Raw genomic sequence first — 17,287 nt, 5'->3', positions numbered from 1 at the left:
TTTTAATGTCTTGTTGGTATGCTCTTTAAATGTTCAAAATACATGGGCTACCAAAGTCATCTTTTCAATTATATTAATAGAAACTTGGATAGCAAAAATAGATCAAGGCTGAATACTGGAAAATTAGTTTTGTTAGAATTTATCCTTTTAAGTTTTATAATATGCTTATTAATGTAACGTTAAAATGAAGATCATGGGCCATGTGAATACACACACACCTAATAAATATTTTTATATATAATATGATTTTAATATAATAATGTATATATTAAAATTATGTTTTAGTATATATAGATCTAGCTATATATAAAATTTCCTTGGAAAATTTTCATAGTACATTTAAATGCTAAAATGAGAGAATCCAAATTAATCTTTCCTTCTCAAATTCAAGCTTCATTACAGAATTACCAATTGATCATTGTGTAACTGAAGCATAGTCTTCAGTTGCTTGAAACAAGAGTATGAAAAAATTATTTTTATTATGAGCCCATATGATAGAGCATTCCATATATCATTTTAGCATTTTTCAGTTATTTAATTATGACCTGATCTTTTCAAAATGTCTCTTTTTTTATTTTTCTGTTGTTATTTTCTTCTCTTTGTCAGTGTAAACTAAGCCAAAATGCTTCCTCATCAATGTCACCTGAGTCAATATTCTCTTAATTGCTTTCAAAAAGATAATGATCAGGACTGGAGAGATGACTCAGAGGTAAGAGCACTGTCTGTTCTTCCAGAGGTCCTGAGTTCAATTCCCAGCAACCACATGGTGGCTCACAACCATCTATAATCAGGTCTGGTGCCCTCTTCTGGCCTGCAGGCATACATGGAGGCAGAAAGGTGTATGACGTATACATAATAAATAAATAAATGTTAAAAAAAAAGATAATGATCCAGACTTTGTAGAGACTCATATTTTACTATCAAAATCCATCCTTTCTTTAAAGAAATTGTCTTGGTTTCTTTTTTAAATATAAAGTTCTTAGGGGGCTGGAGAAATTGGTCAGTTAGTAAGAACATTTACTGCTTTGGAAGAAGAGTAAGCACCCACACAGTGGTTTACAACTACTCATAGCTTTAAGTCCAGGGGATCAAATACACTCTTCCAACTTTCAAAGGGTCCTATATTCTTATGGAACACATACATACACTTAACCACTCAATATTTTTTTAAATTACATCTTTATTTTATTTACCATTAAATCCTTAATATTAAAACCACTGAGATGACTTTCATGTGGACATATGTTGACATAAATGAGATTCTGTACCTTTTAACCAGTATGAGAGCATCAGTTCTGGGCAAGGTACACATGAGGCTGATCCATTTGTGTATATGAGGAGAACATTGTGTACAGTGAGGGAGAAGGGCCCCAGTAAGAATGAAGAAAGGTTTCTCCTGAAGACGTAATGTAAGTTAAACACTGCTAGCTTTTAGCATAGTGAAACCAAGAATAAATAAAGTGCCAAGAACACCATCACAGTCTCAGGTATACAATTATCAGATTCCAAAGTGCAAGACCAGTCATGATTTCAGCTTCTTGTAACCCCTGCAATCTCTTGTCCTTCTGTCATGAAACAGAAATCTCGCAGGGATTTTTTTTTATTTTGTTCTGCATTGCACTGAATAGAATTTATTGTTACCATAGAATCTCTTTATCACTCGTGTTTTGAGTTGAGTGCATGAGTAACACGGTAGCAGTAAGGGAGGAGTGGGCATCTCAAATCAAGTTTTATGAATTCATGAGTGAATAAAGCTATAATAAAATGCTAGTCAGAATTAAAAACTAACAAGTCATTGAATATATAACAGGAAGGAATGCTAGTTTAAATTTATGAGGAAAAGAAGACAGGATAAAGAGAAAGTATATTCGGTAAGATTACTTTAGTAGGAGAGCTTTACAAACTCAAAATAAGGTATAGTAAAGTAAAGCAGGTCTGTGGATAAGCTGGGTGTAGGATGAATGAGAGAGTGATTCTACAAGTCTCCAAGGGAACTCACCAGTCATGAGGAAACACCTGAGTCTAAGACACTACCACTTTATTACGTGCATGGCTATGCATGTCTACACTCTGCAAATTTTAAACATCAAATACTTGTGTGTGAAAGTTTGGATTTGACAAAACTATGACATACATAAATAAGGTTTTTCTTTCATTTGCTCCCATTGATTCTTATTACTTGGTGTGTAATGTCCAAAGTTTCTTCCCAAGAAGTCTTTTATTAAAAGAAAACGTTCACATAAAACACACTACGAAAAATCTGACCTATTTGTGTGTTCGGGGTCTGATTACTGTACAATTTGCAATGAAAATAACTCTATTAACTTCACTAAAACTAATTTTGCCATTCAATAGACTTAATCATTTTTATTCATGTGTTTTATAGTTCTAATTTTAGAAGCAGTTATGAGTTTACTTGGTAAAAGATGCATTAGAAGTAAACTAGAGAAATCAGGTCAATCTATTAAGCTTTATATTTCACAAAATTCATTTTCATGTCAAACAAAGCTCAAAATAATTTGGTATTGGAGCTACGGTTAAAGTTTTAAGTTTTTCCTACTTCACAGTTTTGAACTTTCACCTTTCACAAAGAGTGAAATTTTCTTGGATGTCAGTAATATGAATTTGATTCTGTCAAAAAGATAAACGGATCGATTTGGCTTGAATGCAAAGCCACAAGAAGTAATTATAGGGAGTTTCCTTAGTTCCTAGCATGTGTGCTAGCTGGGGAAGAAAGCACACAGGGATGAAGCATTGTCAACGATAAACACTTCTATAAAGCCAGTTAGCTAGCTCTATGATCTATTGACAGTTACCTCTGCTTTTTTTATTATACGGGAGATATGCCCAAAATAAATGCATAGCATTTTATGCACAATATCAATTAATAAAAATAAAATAAATTTCAATGAATTATATGATAAAAGCAAAGATTCAGAAAATATTGATGAGAGGTCATGTCTAATAAAAATTAATTTCTTATAATAAATATTCTGTGTTCAAAATTGAAAGGAAACAAAAAAATCCCTTTTTAATGTTGAATTTAGTATTATATCAAAACATCACTTTATATGTTGCAGTCAGTCTTTGAATGATTGCATTTTGTAAAGAAACATTTTAACTCATTTTAATCCAGTGTGTTTATTTAAGTCTAATTTTCTAGCTTGTTTTTCAATAATAGCTGTGTGTGTCTTTAGGATAAGACAGCACAACAGACTCAGGAAAGTGGAGCCTTTGCTATTTTTTTTAAGCTGTTGCTAATTTCAGGCTGACAGAAGAGGTAGTTTAATTAGTGAGCTGTTAATATCTATTTAAGTGAGCAGCCAGGGAAATCTCAGCTGGAGAAAGGACATGCAAGTCTTTGGCCTAGCTATTCTTCCTGCCTCTTGCAATTGTTTTTAAAGGAACAACAACAACAAAAAAAACTATTTTCAAAAATGTGGAAAAGAAAGTGAACATACAAGAAGAGTGTGTGCAGACTAACAAAATTCAGTAAGTTCTTGAGTACTACCCATTTCAAAATATAAAGATTAGTATCCCTTTTTTTTATTAACTTGAGTATTTCTTGTTATTTTGTCTGTTCCCCTCCCCCCCCCCCGCCCCCGAAGCTGAGGAAGGAACCCAGGGCCTTGCCCTTGCTAGGCAAGCGCTCTACCACTGAACTAAATCCCCAACCGAGTATTTCTTATTTTCATTTCGAATGTTATTCCCTTTTCCGGTTTCCAGGCCAACATCCTCTAACCCCTCCCCCTCCCCTTCTTGAAAGACTCAGACTAGTGATGATGAAAGACAACAGTGATGATTTGGGCTATTTAACTTGGAAAACAGTAACTATAGACTGTGAGAATCAGGGATAATGTTGACATGCAACCAGACACACCAAATAATCAACTTATTTACTTAATACTAAAGTTGCAATTGTTCCTTCCCAGTTCATGAGTACTAACCACGTGTAAATTAACCACATGAACTGGCAATATTTTTTACACGTTTTCATCTCAATAGCAAAATATATGAATACAATTTTAAAATAAAAACCCTTAAGATTTAACTAGTTATCTAAAAAGCATATTCTTAAATATAATAATGAACTTAATTTACACTCAAATTTAAGAATATACTCTTTAGAAATCCAACTATAATCCTTAACGTCTTGAATTAATGAATTTATTCTTAAATGGAATTATACTAACATCTCCAATGCATGTTGACAGTATGAATGTCTAGGTAGAGTCAATTTCTGAATTAAGATTAAATAACAAAATTTGAGGTAAATCACATGATTTAATCTTACTGGTAGATTCACTGTATAAATGTGCTCAGCAATTGTGTTTACTTATAGGTAAAACTCTGCCTAGAATGTCCATAATTTATCACTGCAGTGTGCTGTGTGCTTCAGACTAATGAAATTATTTACAGAAAATCAACCACTAAGTCCAATAGCTTTCATTATATGAAAACCACTGAAAAACCATATATAAGAAACAAAAGACTTGGAGATACCAAGAAAAGTAACAGGTTTTGGAGCAAACAGACAGGAACATGGCAGCGTATACAACTCTTACGTTATTATGAAAGAAGTATTTATAAAATACTTAAAATACTTGTAAAAGACAAGCAAGTGCAGACATTACACACAGAAATTGACTTGAGGTAAAATACTGATCTACACAGTCTTATGTCTTCGCATTATGCATTTATTACAGAAATATTGATCTTAACATTGAATATATATATATATATATATATGAAATTGAGTAGTTAATTCACAGATGTGGTTAAAAAAGTATAATAAAATAGGAAAAAAACAAGGAAGCCATCATCTCAGCAATCTGCATTAACAGAACTGATTAATCCCAAAGGGTAGGAGAAAAACTAAAACGTGCTTATCATTAAGACAAAGGATATTTCGCTGAGATGAGCTTTGCGTTCTAAGTCAGGCAGATGTAAATGTAAAGTTGACGTCTCTGACAGGAAAATTATTGGCTTGCTCAAGGAATGGAAGTACAAAGAGAAAAATGAAGATAAAATCAGTTTCTGCATTCTGATTGATACGAGTTAGCAGATTGCTTAGGTGGCAGTGATATCCGAGAATAAGAAAGCCCTATGGGTACATGCCATCAGGGAATGACTTGTGACATGGGATTCAGTATCATTTTATCGTGCACTTAGTGCCACCACATGTGAAAGAAAACAACCACACAACGCAAAAATAGATTTTCCTTTTCTAAAAGACTTCTAAGGTATTTTATAGAAGTCCCTGATTTGAAATAAAACTTGATTACATTCACAAAGAGTTAATGTTAAATCAGGAACAGATCCTCTTTATTGTAATTATTTGTATTATTATAATTATTTATTATCATAATCTTGATAGAGTCTTATAATTCCATTTACAGTTATTGGAAACTGGGAAATTAACTTCACTAGGGCTCATTTTTCTTTTTTGTACAAGTACAGTAACATCACTATTACTCAACAAAAATTGTTTGATGTCTAAACTTTTATGGATTAGTTTTAGTTATTTTACTAAGCTTTCAAAGATTTTTGAATTTCCATTATTACTGAAATAAAATGTTATTTGCTGCCAAGTATTCTAGAACTTTCGAAATTCAGAGCAACTAACTGATTTTCTTAAAATTAATTTTTGTATATTGATAACTATTCATCTTTAGAGTAGCATTTTGAAAACTTTAAAATGCAATGCTATACTTCTAAGTGTGTTTAATAGTTAAGGAACATCTGGGTTTGTATATAATGAATATAAACAAGTGTACCCTACCACTGGGTTTTAAGATTCCTTTGCTTGCCATGGTAAAAGATTTTTTTCTTACTTCCTTCAGTAACTAGGGTATCCACCCAAATATTTGTAGACTACAAATACAACTGTGTTATTGCCTGATTTTATTTCTCTGCATTAGGTTTCATAAAGTGAATTTTGTCACAACCTACATGTTGCTAAGATATAAATGGAGACACTTTATGTGTGTATGTGTCTGTGCACAGGTGTATTTGTATATGTATTTGGTGTATTTTGTGTTTAGATGCATGTAGAAGGATGTGCTTACACATGCAGCCTCTCAACATGTACTGTCCAGAATTTGACATAATTTACTTTCTTCTATCAATCTCCTGTTTATTTTTTGAGATAGGGTCTCTTACTGAGGATTTGAAAATACAATGCCATATCTGGATTTCCCCGGATGTTGAGCATTAGAACAGAGTTCTTACTGTCTATAAAGCAAGGACCTTATCCATAGACCCATATCTCCATCTCACTGAGAAATAATGCTTAATATCACTACTCATGTGTTTCCTCCTAGACTTTCCAGATTTAACATGTAAAGGAACATGACAAAAATCAATTAAAATATAAATAAATTTCTTTACAAATAACATATTTCACAATATTGCATATGGTATAATTATCAGATTCATGTGTCCTTTTATTGATGTGAATATCATTTTCCTATGTATATGATGAAGAAGTCATTGCAGTGTGACTCCTTCACAAATTCGGTCCACAGACAAGGGAAGACTGCGTCCCTTTTTATGCAGCACCTGACAGCTTTTCTGAGCATGTAGGCACCTGAAGGCAATGATGACACTCGCTAGTGGATTTGATTTGCCTTCCTGTCTGCCACTCTTGACCAAATGGTTAAGACAGGAGTGGTGGGGCAGGAGTAGGTTGGTGGGTGAGAGAGCACCCTCAGAGAGGCAAAGGGTAAGGAGGAGAGGGCAGATGTGGGATGTGGGTTTATTGAGGAGTAACTGCAAAGGAGGATATCATTCGAGATGTAAAAGAGTGGAATGATTAAATTCAAACTACCTGAGGACCCAGCTATACCACTCCTGGGCATATACCCAAAAGATGTCCCGAAATATAACAAGGACACACTCTCCACTCTTGTCATAGCAGCCTTATTTATAATAGGCAGAAGCTGGAAAAAACCCAGATGCCCTTCAACATAGTAATGGATACAGAAAATGTGGTACATCTACACAATGGAATACTTCTTAGCTATTAAAAACAATGACTTCATGTTTTTATCATTATCTTAGATTTTCTCATTTCAGCATAAGTAATAACAATTTTAATGTTCCTAACAAGCTGCTAGTTTTTGTTTAATCATATTATGTATAAATGTATTGTATTCCCTTCACTTAAAATTTTCTCATAAAGCACAACCTGCCATTAATATTTGCTATATTCATGTCAATGTCATTGTTCCTGAGTGATAACTAGATATGAGTGTATTGCCTCATGATCTAAGATATCCTTAAGTTTCCCAATATTATAAAGACAAATTATTACAAATTATTCATCTGGAATTTTTGTTGTTTTAATAAATGTTGTTTTATTATGAGAATATATATTTATGCACAGATTAATACAATATATTGGACTTACGTTTATGTAATCATACTTCTAACAAAGAATTATTTGTTTAATTAATCACCCACCCACATTGGCTACATAATCTGTGAAATATGAAGTAGCCATGTATGTGTACATAATTTCCAGAGAGCTAACCACTGCAAGATTTTTTTCTTCTAAATTATTTTATCTAAATATGTGTAACAAAATGAATGTGTAGTATGATATATGTATATGTATGATATACATGTATGTACATTTATATGTACATATGGATTTATATAAACAGCATACAAGCAAGGACATTCAAGATAGACAGTACTTATATCTATACTCTTTAATGTACGTGATATGATTCGGTGAGGCTGTTTTGGGCAGGCATCATTGCTTTATTTGCATTTAAACTTCAGGAAAAAAATACAAGATAATTTATTTGTATTTATTAATAGATTTAGTCAGATCCCTTTTAAGAATTTATTCAGGAAGTTGGTTAAAAACAGTAAAGCACAGAATGAATTTTTTTCTACTGTTAGATGTACAGCATTCTTTGAACAATTCCTCTCAGAAAGCAAAAAATAAAAATTATAATAGTTTTGCTTATCTAACTTATTTTGAATTCTATGAAAACCATCTACATACCATCACAGTTTATTTCTGCAGGTGGTTTACTAAAGAAACAGATAAGGAAATTGAAAAGAACTTTTAAAAACCATATTCAAAGTTTTAACTCTGTGTAATGTTTCTATTATAGGAACAAAATTTCTGAGGGATGTGAGCTTGAAACACACAGGAATGGTTCAAAAGAGACATCAGACTGGCATTATTGATATGAAAAAGTCCTTATTTTAGCTTCTTATAAGCTGTTAAGTTGATTAATGGAGATTTATCAATTTACCTTGTTAAATTGATGCACTGGTGTTGCAAATACTCCTGGACTCACTGCCTTAGAGATCTTTACCATATAACTATGCAGTTAAGTTGCTATTAAAAACCAAGTAATTATATTTCTACTTTATGTTTTACAGGCAAACATTTCTACAGTGTAATTGGTTTTATTACTTATTTTCATTATTTTTAAGATTTAGTTAACTTTATTTTATGTGTATTTTTGTGGGTGCTCTGCTTAGCTGTGCCTACGTATCACATGCTAATGTTGTGCCAACAGAGGTCATAAATGGTATTGGATTCTTTTGAACTAGAACTATGGTTGATTGTGAGCCACCATGTAAATGCTTGGAATTGGTTCTTGGTCCACTGGAGCTGAAAGTCCAAAGACTCTTACTTTACCTTTTAATTCTGTATGTTCTTACTTCAAACCATATGTAAGCATGAAAGATGGTTTAAAACTCTTATTTCTAACTTACAACCAAAGAACAGACGTATCCATATTAATATTCTATATCTTTCTATATTCTAAGCCATAAAGGACTTTTGGAGTCGTGCATAGAATCTTCAGTATCAGTTCTCATGCACTTCCTTTTCCTTTCAGACATGTCCAATTTAGTAAACAAAAAAATTGGCAAACCATTGAAGTAAAGTGTAATAATAGATAACAAAGGTTTTGCAGTTAATATTATACAGTGAGCAGTTGTAATACAAATATCTACCACTTTACACTTGTAAAGTTTTATTCCTAACATGGCAGAAGGAAGTTATTTGCATTGTTACTACACAGCCAAGGGAGTTCTACAACAAAGAGAGAGCTACATGTCTGCAGTGAGACACTGCTCCCATAATTTCCAGAAATAAAATTTAATAGATCTTTAAATTGGCTGGTTTTAAAATAAATGTAGACTGAGGCCCTTTTTATGAAAAATAACTATGCCTTTTTGAAATGGGAGAAAACATTTTAATATTGTTTTGGGGTATGTGAAACCAGTGATCTTTAATAATCTCATCTTGCTCTAGTATTTGAAGTGAAAGAAAAGATATGCTTCCAGAAAAGGAGCTGAAATGAGGGAAGACAACTGAAAGAGACTTGACCTAATTATGTTAACATGCTTAATACGTTCTAAATGCAGAGCTAATGCCTTCCAGAAGATTTGGCAATATAACATGCCACATGAAGGATTTTATGGCAGTCATCAGCAATAGTAGATATGGCTGATTACTTTAGAAAATCATATGGTCTTTAAAATGATAAGCCAAGTAGCTAATGTGGAATATATTAATTTTCCATCTGTGTTGTTAATATCTATAATTTCCATATCAGTATTTATGGCAAATATATGCGAAAATTTAAAAAGTCATTGTAACATTTTTTTTTCAAGACACGGTTTCTCTGTGTAGTACTGGTGCTTGCTCTGTGGACCCTGACTAGCCTTGAACGCTAAGATTTGCCTCCCCCTCTGCCTTCTGAGTTCTGGAATAAAGGCATGTGCCCCACTGCCCAACCTCTAAAACTGACTTTTAAGAAAAATAAGGACAACCTCTATAAAGTTATTCTAGTACCTAATTCTATGATTGTCTACTCTTTCAAGAATTTCTTCAAAATAAATGTTTGCATCTACAACATTGTCTGGAGAGTTATAGGGCAACCTTTCTACATAAAGAAATACTGTTTGACCAATTAAGTACCTCTTCTCACCAACACTGAAAATCTCCAGTGAAAGGGTTGTATTTTTTTATTTCAAGGCAATTATCAATGACAATTGCATCATTAGAAAAGAACAAAGGCATTTAAAACACTGTAACCCAGCTCAGAAACAGGTGGATTTTAAACCTTCATGTTTTTACATCTACTTATCATCTAAACATGCTATTTAAGACACACACACACACACACACACACACACACACACACACACACACACACACACACAAAATACATGAGGAAGATAAACCAAAAATCATTTTAAATTTCCCAAAGACCAAACAGTACATGAGCCTTGCAGAGACACTCCAAAAGTTTTCTTTCTTTTATGTTTTTAAATGTCATGACCCAAATAATGATTTTGAGTCAACTCAAAACCTTAAGAAACATGTAGAAAGAGTCTGCAATTCACACATGATTAGCCAAGAGGCCAAGGCACCAAAACAAACACATAAGATAACTTAGATTTCCAGAGAGAGACCCCAGTACAACACAGGCCAATGCTCCTTTGGCAGTCTGCCTGTCTGTCAAAAATCTTGTATTGCTCAAATGTTACACATTCACAGTCTTAATATCCAGCAGAGTTTCTTAAGGGGAGCTTCTTAAACCAGAAAATATTCAAAAAATGCGTATCCAGAAATCCCACGCCCTTTCTGGTCTGATAAATTTAGACAGAAGGTTTTTAATACATGTCACTTTGCTTAAAGGTTCAGAATAAGGCTTTTTTCCTGTTTTTAGACATGCTAGTACTTTCTGTGATCTAAGGCAATTTTTTAAGGGAAAATTAAAAAAATAAATGGAACTCGTGTATACTTTGATCTTCTGCAACTCTGATCTGCAAATAAGGTTTATAAATTTTTTCTTAATTCTATATAAAAGACTATGCACAGACCTGAAACACACTGCCCTCTGGTGCACATACTGGATAAAATAAAATATTTATAGAACATTTTCTGGGTAGTCACAGACAGAAAACATGATAAGCTAAATTTTATTCTTCATAAATGCAAAGAATTGGGAATTACCAAGTCTTCCTCAAAGAAACAATCCAAAGCAATAATTGCCATAAACATTCTTAATGGCAAATAAGGATATGACATAATTCACTAAAGTGACCCCTAGTACATCATCTGTTCAAAGGAATCTCTGGGCTGTGTGGGAATAAAAAGCTCTTGCTTGTTTCAATATATGACTTTCTTTTGTCTAAGCATACTTAGACTTCAGATTTAGAAAAAAAATGGTAAATGTTAGCGAACACATCTGAGACTTTTTTGTTTTGTTTGCTATCATATCCATCTGTCTGGTGTTCTTTTATATTAATACTTTTGCTTTTTCTTCAAGTTTAAGACTATACTATTACTTTCTTGTAAACAAGGATAAATTGACAAAATTTCTCAGTGACAAGTACAAGATTTGATTCCCGTTTGGGGGAAGAAGTGTGCCATAAACTAATAAAAGTGTTTTTTAAGTAATTTAAAAAGTACAGGCTATATAATAAGAAGTGGCTTGCAAGACAACTGGCTTATATATTCAAATTGGAAAGAGTTACATATCCAGATACCCATTTTTTTCTAATAACTTTTCACACCTACAAGAACAATTTTAAATGGTAAAAAAGCATTACTGTGGACATTACTCATCGGTGACCCTTCTGTAACTTTCCATTGGAACAGCCCTTATTTACATACAGCCTCCAAGTGTGGTATATGTAATTGCCTTCCCTTCATACCTGTATATCTTGTATCTTGTGCTAAATCCCTGTCGGCTTCTGTCCACAAAATCTGTGTACTCCTGTGAGCGATGGAAGGGTCCCTTATCAGAGAGGAGCCAGTCGAAGGGGCTTGTGGCATGCTGGTCAGAGACAGCAGCAACCGCTAAAACCCAGCAATGAAGACTCAGTACTATCCACTCCCATAGAGCCATCAGAGAGGACAATTCAGCACCAGCTCTGCGCCGCCATATCATGCTTCCACTGGGGACTTAGAGCCTTCATCCTCTCAGCTTTCCTTCAACACCTAGACAGAAAACACAAGCAATTAGTTACCCTGCAAGAGAACACATCAGCCGAGCTGCTGAGCTGGCAAGCTTTTCTTATCTTAGATAGCATCTTAAAATGTTTTTTAATTAAAGGATAGCAGACTTGAATAAGAAGAAAATCAGTTAACTTTTGTTTCAGGGCTATATATTTTTTATACTTTGTATCTAAATTTCTACTTCAATAGAAAGTAAAATTATTAAGTAAATTACAGGCCATGTCATAACAATGCCATCCAGTGGATTATTCATTAAATGTCTTAAGCAATAATAAACTTGAGTAAATATTTATTTTTCTGCTAACGTATTTGCAAAAATTCTATATAACAAAAATTATATCTGTTTATTATTATATAAAATTATATAAAATTTATATTAAATGAAGCAGATAAATGAGCACATAAGTTTTGACAATAGGTATATTTGATATTTTATTTTAAATTTATTTTATATGTTTGTTTTATATATAAACATAAATATATAGATACATAGATATAGATATAGATATATGCTAGATGTAGATAGATATAGTGTGTATATGTGTGTGTGGCATTAATGTGTCTGAATACACATATACATGAGCCAACGTGCAAGTGTGAACTTTGAAGACAACCGCAAATATGTGTTCTTAATGCCTTCCACTTTTTTTAAGGTAGGCTATTCTGTACAAATGCGGGTAAGACTTGCCTAGGGGTTTTTTGGATTTCCCCTCTCTGTCTTTCTTCTCTTCATAAGAGTGCTGGGTTTTTGTATGTGCATGCTACCATTCCTGGCTTAAGCTGTTAGCTAGTTAGTTGGTTGGTTAGTTAGTTAGTTAGCTAGTTAGTTAGTTAGTTAGTTAGTTAGTTTTGAGAGTGAATACAATTCAGCTGATTGAGCCATAACCAGCTCTCATAATTACTTCAGGGGATCTGCTTTTGTTTGTTTTGTTTTCGAGACAAAAATCTATGTAGAACAGGCTGGCCTCCAGCTCTGTCTGTCTCTGTCTCTTGTTTCTTTAGTGTGTGTACCACTAAACCTAGCTATTTTAGCTGTTTTGAGAAATGCATTTGAAATAAATTATTCAGATAATATGTAAATAATCTATAAATTTGGAATAAAATAATTACTCAGAAAACAGTAATACACAATCTGTACACGATCAAGCATGTGTATATAGAAAGATAATAGCAGATAGGTCAATGTTTATGATAGAATAAGAAGGGAAATCATTAGTACAGAAATATATTTTTCATATTTACTTAAACCTTTGTCTTTATCGCTGGGAAAATTATAATTGCATTCTTTTTTGAGGATTTAAAAGATCCACGTATATATGGTGTCTTAGCCATATATAAATGTATATAGTTCTTGTGAACACAGTAACTAAATAATATAGAATATTCACAAACTTTGAAACTAAATACATTATATTATACCCATCCAAGAATAAAATAAGAGACATATATTCCCAGATATTACCCACAGTGTGTAATCCTACAAATAATTTCATGCCAGGATGCAGATAGTGCATAATGCCTATGTATTAAACACAACATATTCTACCTGAATTTGGTTTTCTTTCTCATCTATTTTTTTAAATGACATTATAAAGAGTTCACATTGCCATGAATAGAAAGTTTTGGTGCAAAAATTTTAGCCAGAAGAACTTTTCATAACATAACCAAAATTCATAATAGTGAGTAAAGTACTGTTTAATTGCTTGTGTGTCTTTTTCCTTGAAATGGGAATTTGATAGTCTTAATTTACTCTTCTAGCTGCATCTCCCCATATTTTCTTTTAATCTTAAGCTGCTTTGATAAAAGAGCTATTTAGCAATAATTTGTAACTAAAAATATCTAATAGCAATAACAAAACCACCTGACCTGGATCACAATAGTGAACTCTACAGATGTGTCTACAAAATATGCTGACTTTCCCAATCTCATTAAATAGCTCCATTCTGCTAATTAAGAAAAACCCTTTTGTAACCATAGAAAATTATCACATAGAAGTACTTTTAAAGCAGTTCATTACTAGGTCTTACAGGGTATGATAGAGGTAGGAACATACGTGAATTATTTCATAGTAATTGCTAATTTATAGACATCACTGTCAAATCAATCAGTTCACAACTTCCAAATGTCTTGGGTAAAATTAATGTATTTACACATTATCTCACTTATATGGGGAATATATCTTAATTACTTTGCTGTTAATCTGCATTCATTAGTTTGTAGTATATGGTGTAATATTCCTGGTATAAACAAATATTTTTCATCTATGGCAAGCATTCATGACTTTCTACTCTATTTTTAAAAAGAATTGGATTTTTAAATTTCCCAATAAGAATTTGTATTTCTCAAATGAACTCAGAACATACATTTAAAGATATTATTTGTTTTGAATGTGTATTTAATATCTAATATGAAAGGAAATTATTTTGATTTGAAAGAATCTATAGTTTCACTTTCTTTCAGAGCCTTCTGATTAACAATTATACTTGTGACAAATCTGCTGAAAATATATAAACAAAAATGATTTGAGTGACTAATAACTTGAAAAATGATACTATGAAAGCACCAAAAATTAATGCTCAACTTCTTCAAGAAACATTTTCCAGCATCTGGGCAGTCCAGGTTTAGTAAAAGGACCTGGCTTTAATTCATGATGGCCGTGGCAACATCTTCGTAAGTTCTGAAGCTGCCATTGTGCCTTGGTTTCCTCACTTGAGCTGGGCACACCTCACTGACCTTTCCCTATTAGACTGAATGTTAGACCACACCAATCCTTCTATAAAATATGTCTTTATGACTTAGTTTCCAAAGTATTACATAGTGCTGCTTTGCCCTTTGTTTTCTGGGACAGTTGCAGATAATATCTGAGAATAAATGTATTACAGTAGATGGACTATTTCAGGATCCAATAATCAAAAAATCAATAAGGTAATAATCAAGTTTCTTCCTTAGATTTAAAAAAAGCTGTAAAGTGATCTTGACCTCACTGTGAAAAACTATGAAACTAACTGACTAAAAATGGAAAAAAAATTGTCAATTGTTGATGCACAATGTTTTCTAGAACCTTTAATTGTTTTTGGGTTCTTTTGTTTGCTTTTGTTTTTGGAAAAGAGAACAATAAAATAAAATGAAGAAAAAGAGAAGATAACATAAAAATCAAATTGAAAAAGACTGCATTATAGTGTGATATGTATTTTTATAGTTCATATTGTTAAGATGTCCTTTCTATAACAAAAAAGAAGTATATACTGAAACTCTCACTTTTTAAAAAATATGTATTACCTGTAAGACTCTTATAAATTACATTTTCATATAATACTGTATGTTGACAGTTATGTGTTCTAAATATATTTGCAAAATCTCAAAGCTTTTAAAAAATCTATGCTGCAAAACGTGTTAAAATGATATGTGGCATAATGAATAGTAATAATAATAATAATAATAATAATAATAATAATAAATACTATACTGCCTATTACAGACATTCAAGTAGACACTAACAATTCCTCCTTAGCTCTCTGTGATCCTGCTTCCATTTTCAATACCTTAAGTTTATGTAAAATAAGGATATAAAATGCATACAGACCCCAAAGGACGTGCACGGTATGTACTCACTAAAAAGTGGATATTAGCCACAAAAGCTCAGAATACTCAGGACACAACCCACAGGACTCAGGAAGGTTGAAAAGCTGAAGGACCCAAGTGAGATGCCTCAATCCCACGTGGGATGGAGAAGAATGGACTTACTGGGGTGGGGTGGTGCAGTGACAGGGACAGCGGGATCTGGGTAGGAGAGGGGATAGGGAGGTGAGGAGGGGAACATGGTCGGGTACTGTACGTGAGATGGAGTGTGGTGGGGAACAGTACAGAAGCCCTGAGGGCCGGCAGAAAGAATGGAAACAGGCAACCTCACGAGGTATTTGGTGGGGGGACTGTCTAGAATGTACCAAAGACCTGGGAGGGGAGAAACTCTCACGACTCAAAGGGAGGAATCTTGGATGAAGTACTCTACAGTGGGGAGGCATAAGTAGTAGAGTCCAACTCCAGCAGAAAGAAAGACAGGACATCAAATGGAGGGATGGGGTTGCCATCCCACCGTCAAAAGCTCTGACCCAAAATTGTTCCTGTCTGAAGGAACTTCAGGGTCAAAAAATGAGAAGAGCACAAGAGAAAAGTTGTCCAATGACAGGACCAAATTGGGATCCAGCTCTAGGACAGGCCCCAAGCCTGACCCTTTCTGATGCTGTAATGTGCTTCCAGAGCCTAACATGGCTGCCCCGGAGAGGGCCAACAAGCAGCTGGCAGAGTCAGATGCAGATATGAGCACCCAACCAATGGACAGAAGCCAGGGACTCCTGTGGTTGAATTGGAGAAAAGCTGGAAGAAGCTGAGGAGGAGAGCGGTCCCAGGGAAAGACCAGCAGTGTCAACTCACCAGAACCCCGTAGATATCTAAGACACTGAGGCACCAACCATGCAACAACAGATGACCGCCTCGTCTAACCTAAATCTCAAGAGACTTGAGACCCCAGGGAGTAGGGTGGGGATATCTTGGAGACAGGGGAAGGGGGGTGAAGGTATGGGTTGGGGACCGGTCAGGAGTAGGGACAGACCAGGTAGGGGATGAAGTCTGGACTGTGAAAAAATGATTAACTAATAAAAATAAATAATTTAAAAAAAAGAAATTCACAAAATTTAAATACCATAAGCATTTTACATGATATTAATATTGAATTTCTAATATGACTGAAAGTACGAATATAAAACCCAATGTTAAGGATTTCTCATCAAGGAAGCTACTTTTGCACTCTTATCAATGATTGCAGACTCACAGTTGAGAAAGAGGGACATAGAAGGCTTCTTTGATGACCCTCCCTTTCTCCAAATGAATAGCCTGGGCAGGAAGCCATCGAAGAGAAGTCTTAAAAGCTTGATGCCGCAGTATAGAAGGATGTCAGGGCAGGAGGCAGGAATGACTGGGTGGGTGGGTGGGTGGGTGGGAGGGTGGGGGAGCACTGTCATAGAATTAGGTGGGATAGTGGGTTACCAGAAAGGAAATTGGGAAAGGGGATAACATTTGAAATGTAAAATAAAAATATATATCCAATTTTTAAAAAAAGTTTTAATAAGGAGGCCAGAGTATGATTCTCTGCAATGGCTTATGGAAAGAGTGTGGGAGGGGAAGGATTCAGTTTTCTTTAAGGTTAAGCATGTTCCAGCGAACATACTGGTAACACCGATTGAACGTGTGGATTTGTTTGTTTGTTTGTTTGTTTCTTTGTTTGTT

General features: G+C 33.8%; 1 protein-coding gene across 4 annotated transcripts in view; it reads right to left on the bottom strand.

Moving 5' to 3' along the window:
• Positions 1 to 17,287, bottom strand: part of Brinp3 (BMP/retinoic acid inducible neural specific 3) — a 432,918-nt gene that overhangs the window by 399,488 nt on the left and 16,143 nt on the right. For all 4 annotated transcript variants that reach the window (NM_173121.2, XM_017598680.3, XM_017598682.3 and 1 more), the window contains exon 2: positions 11,701 to 11,986. In NM_173121.2, coding sequence (NP_775144.1) covers positions 11,701 to 11,936 — 236 coding nt within the window. In that variant the 5' untranslated portion in view covers positions 11,937 to 11,986. The remainder of the gene's footprint in view (positions 1 to 11,700; positions 11,987 to 17,287) is intronic.

Source organism: Rattus norvegicus, chromosome 13 (assembly GCF_036323735.1).
Source record: "Rattus norvegicus strain BN/NHsdMcwi chromosome 13, GRCr8, whole genome shotgun sequence".
In the NCBI taxonomy this organism is placed as follows: domain Eukaryota; kingdom Metazoa; phylum Chordata; class Mammalia; order Rodentia; family Muridae; genus Rattus; species Rattus norvegicus.
Note: the sequence above shows the minus strand (reverse complement) of the source record. Positions and strands in the feature narration are given on the sequence as shown.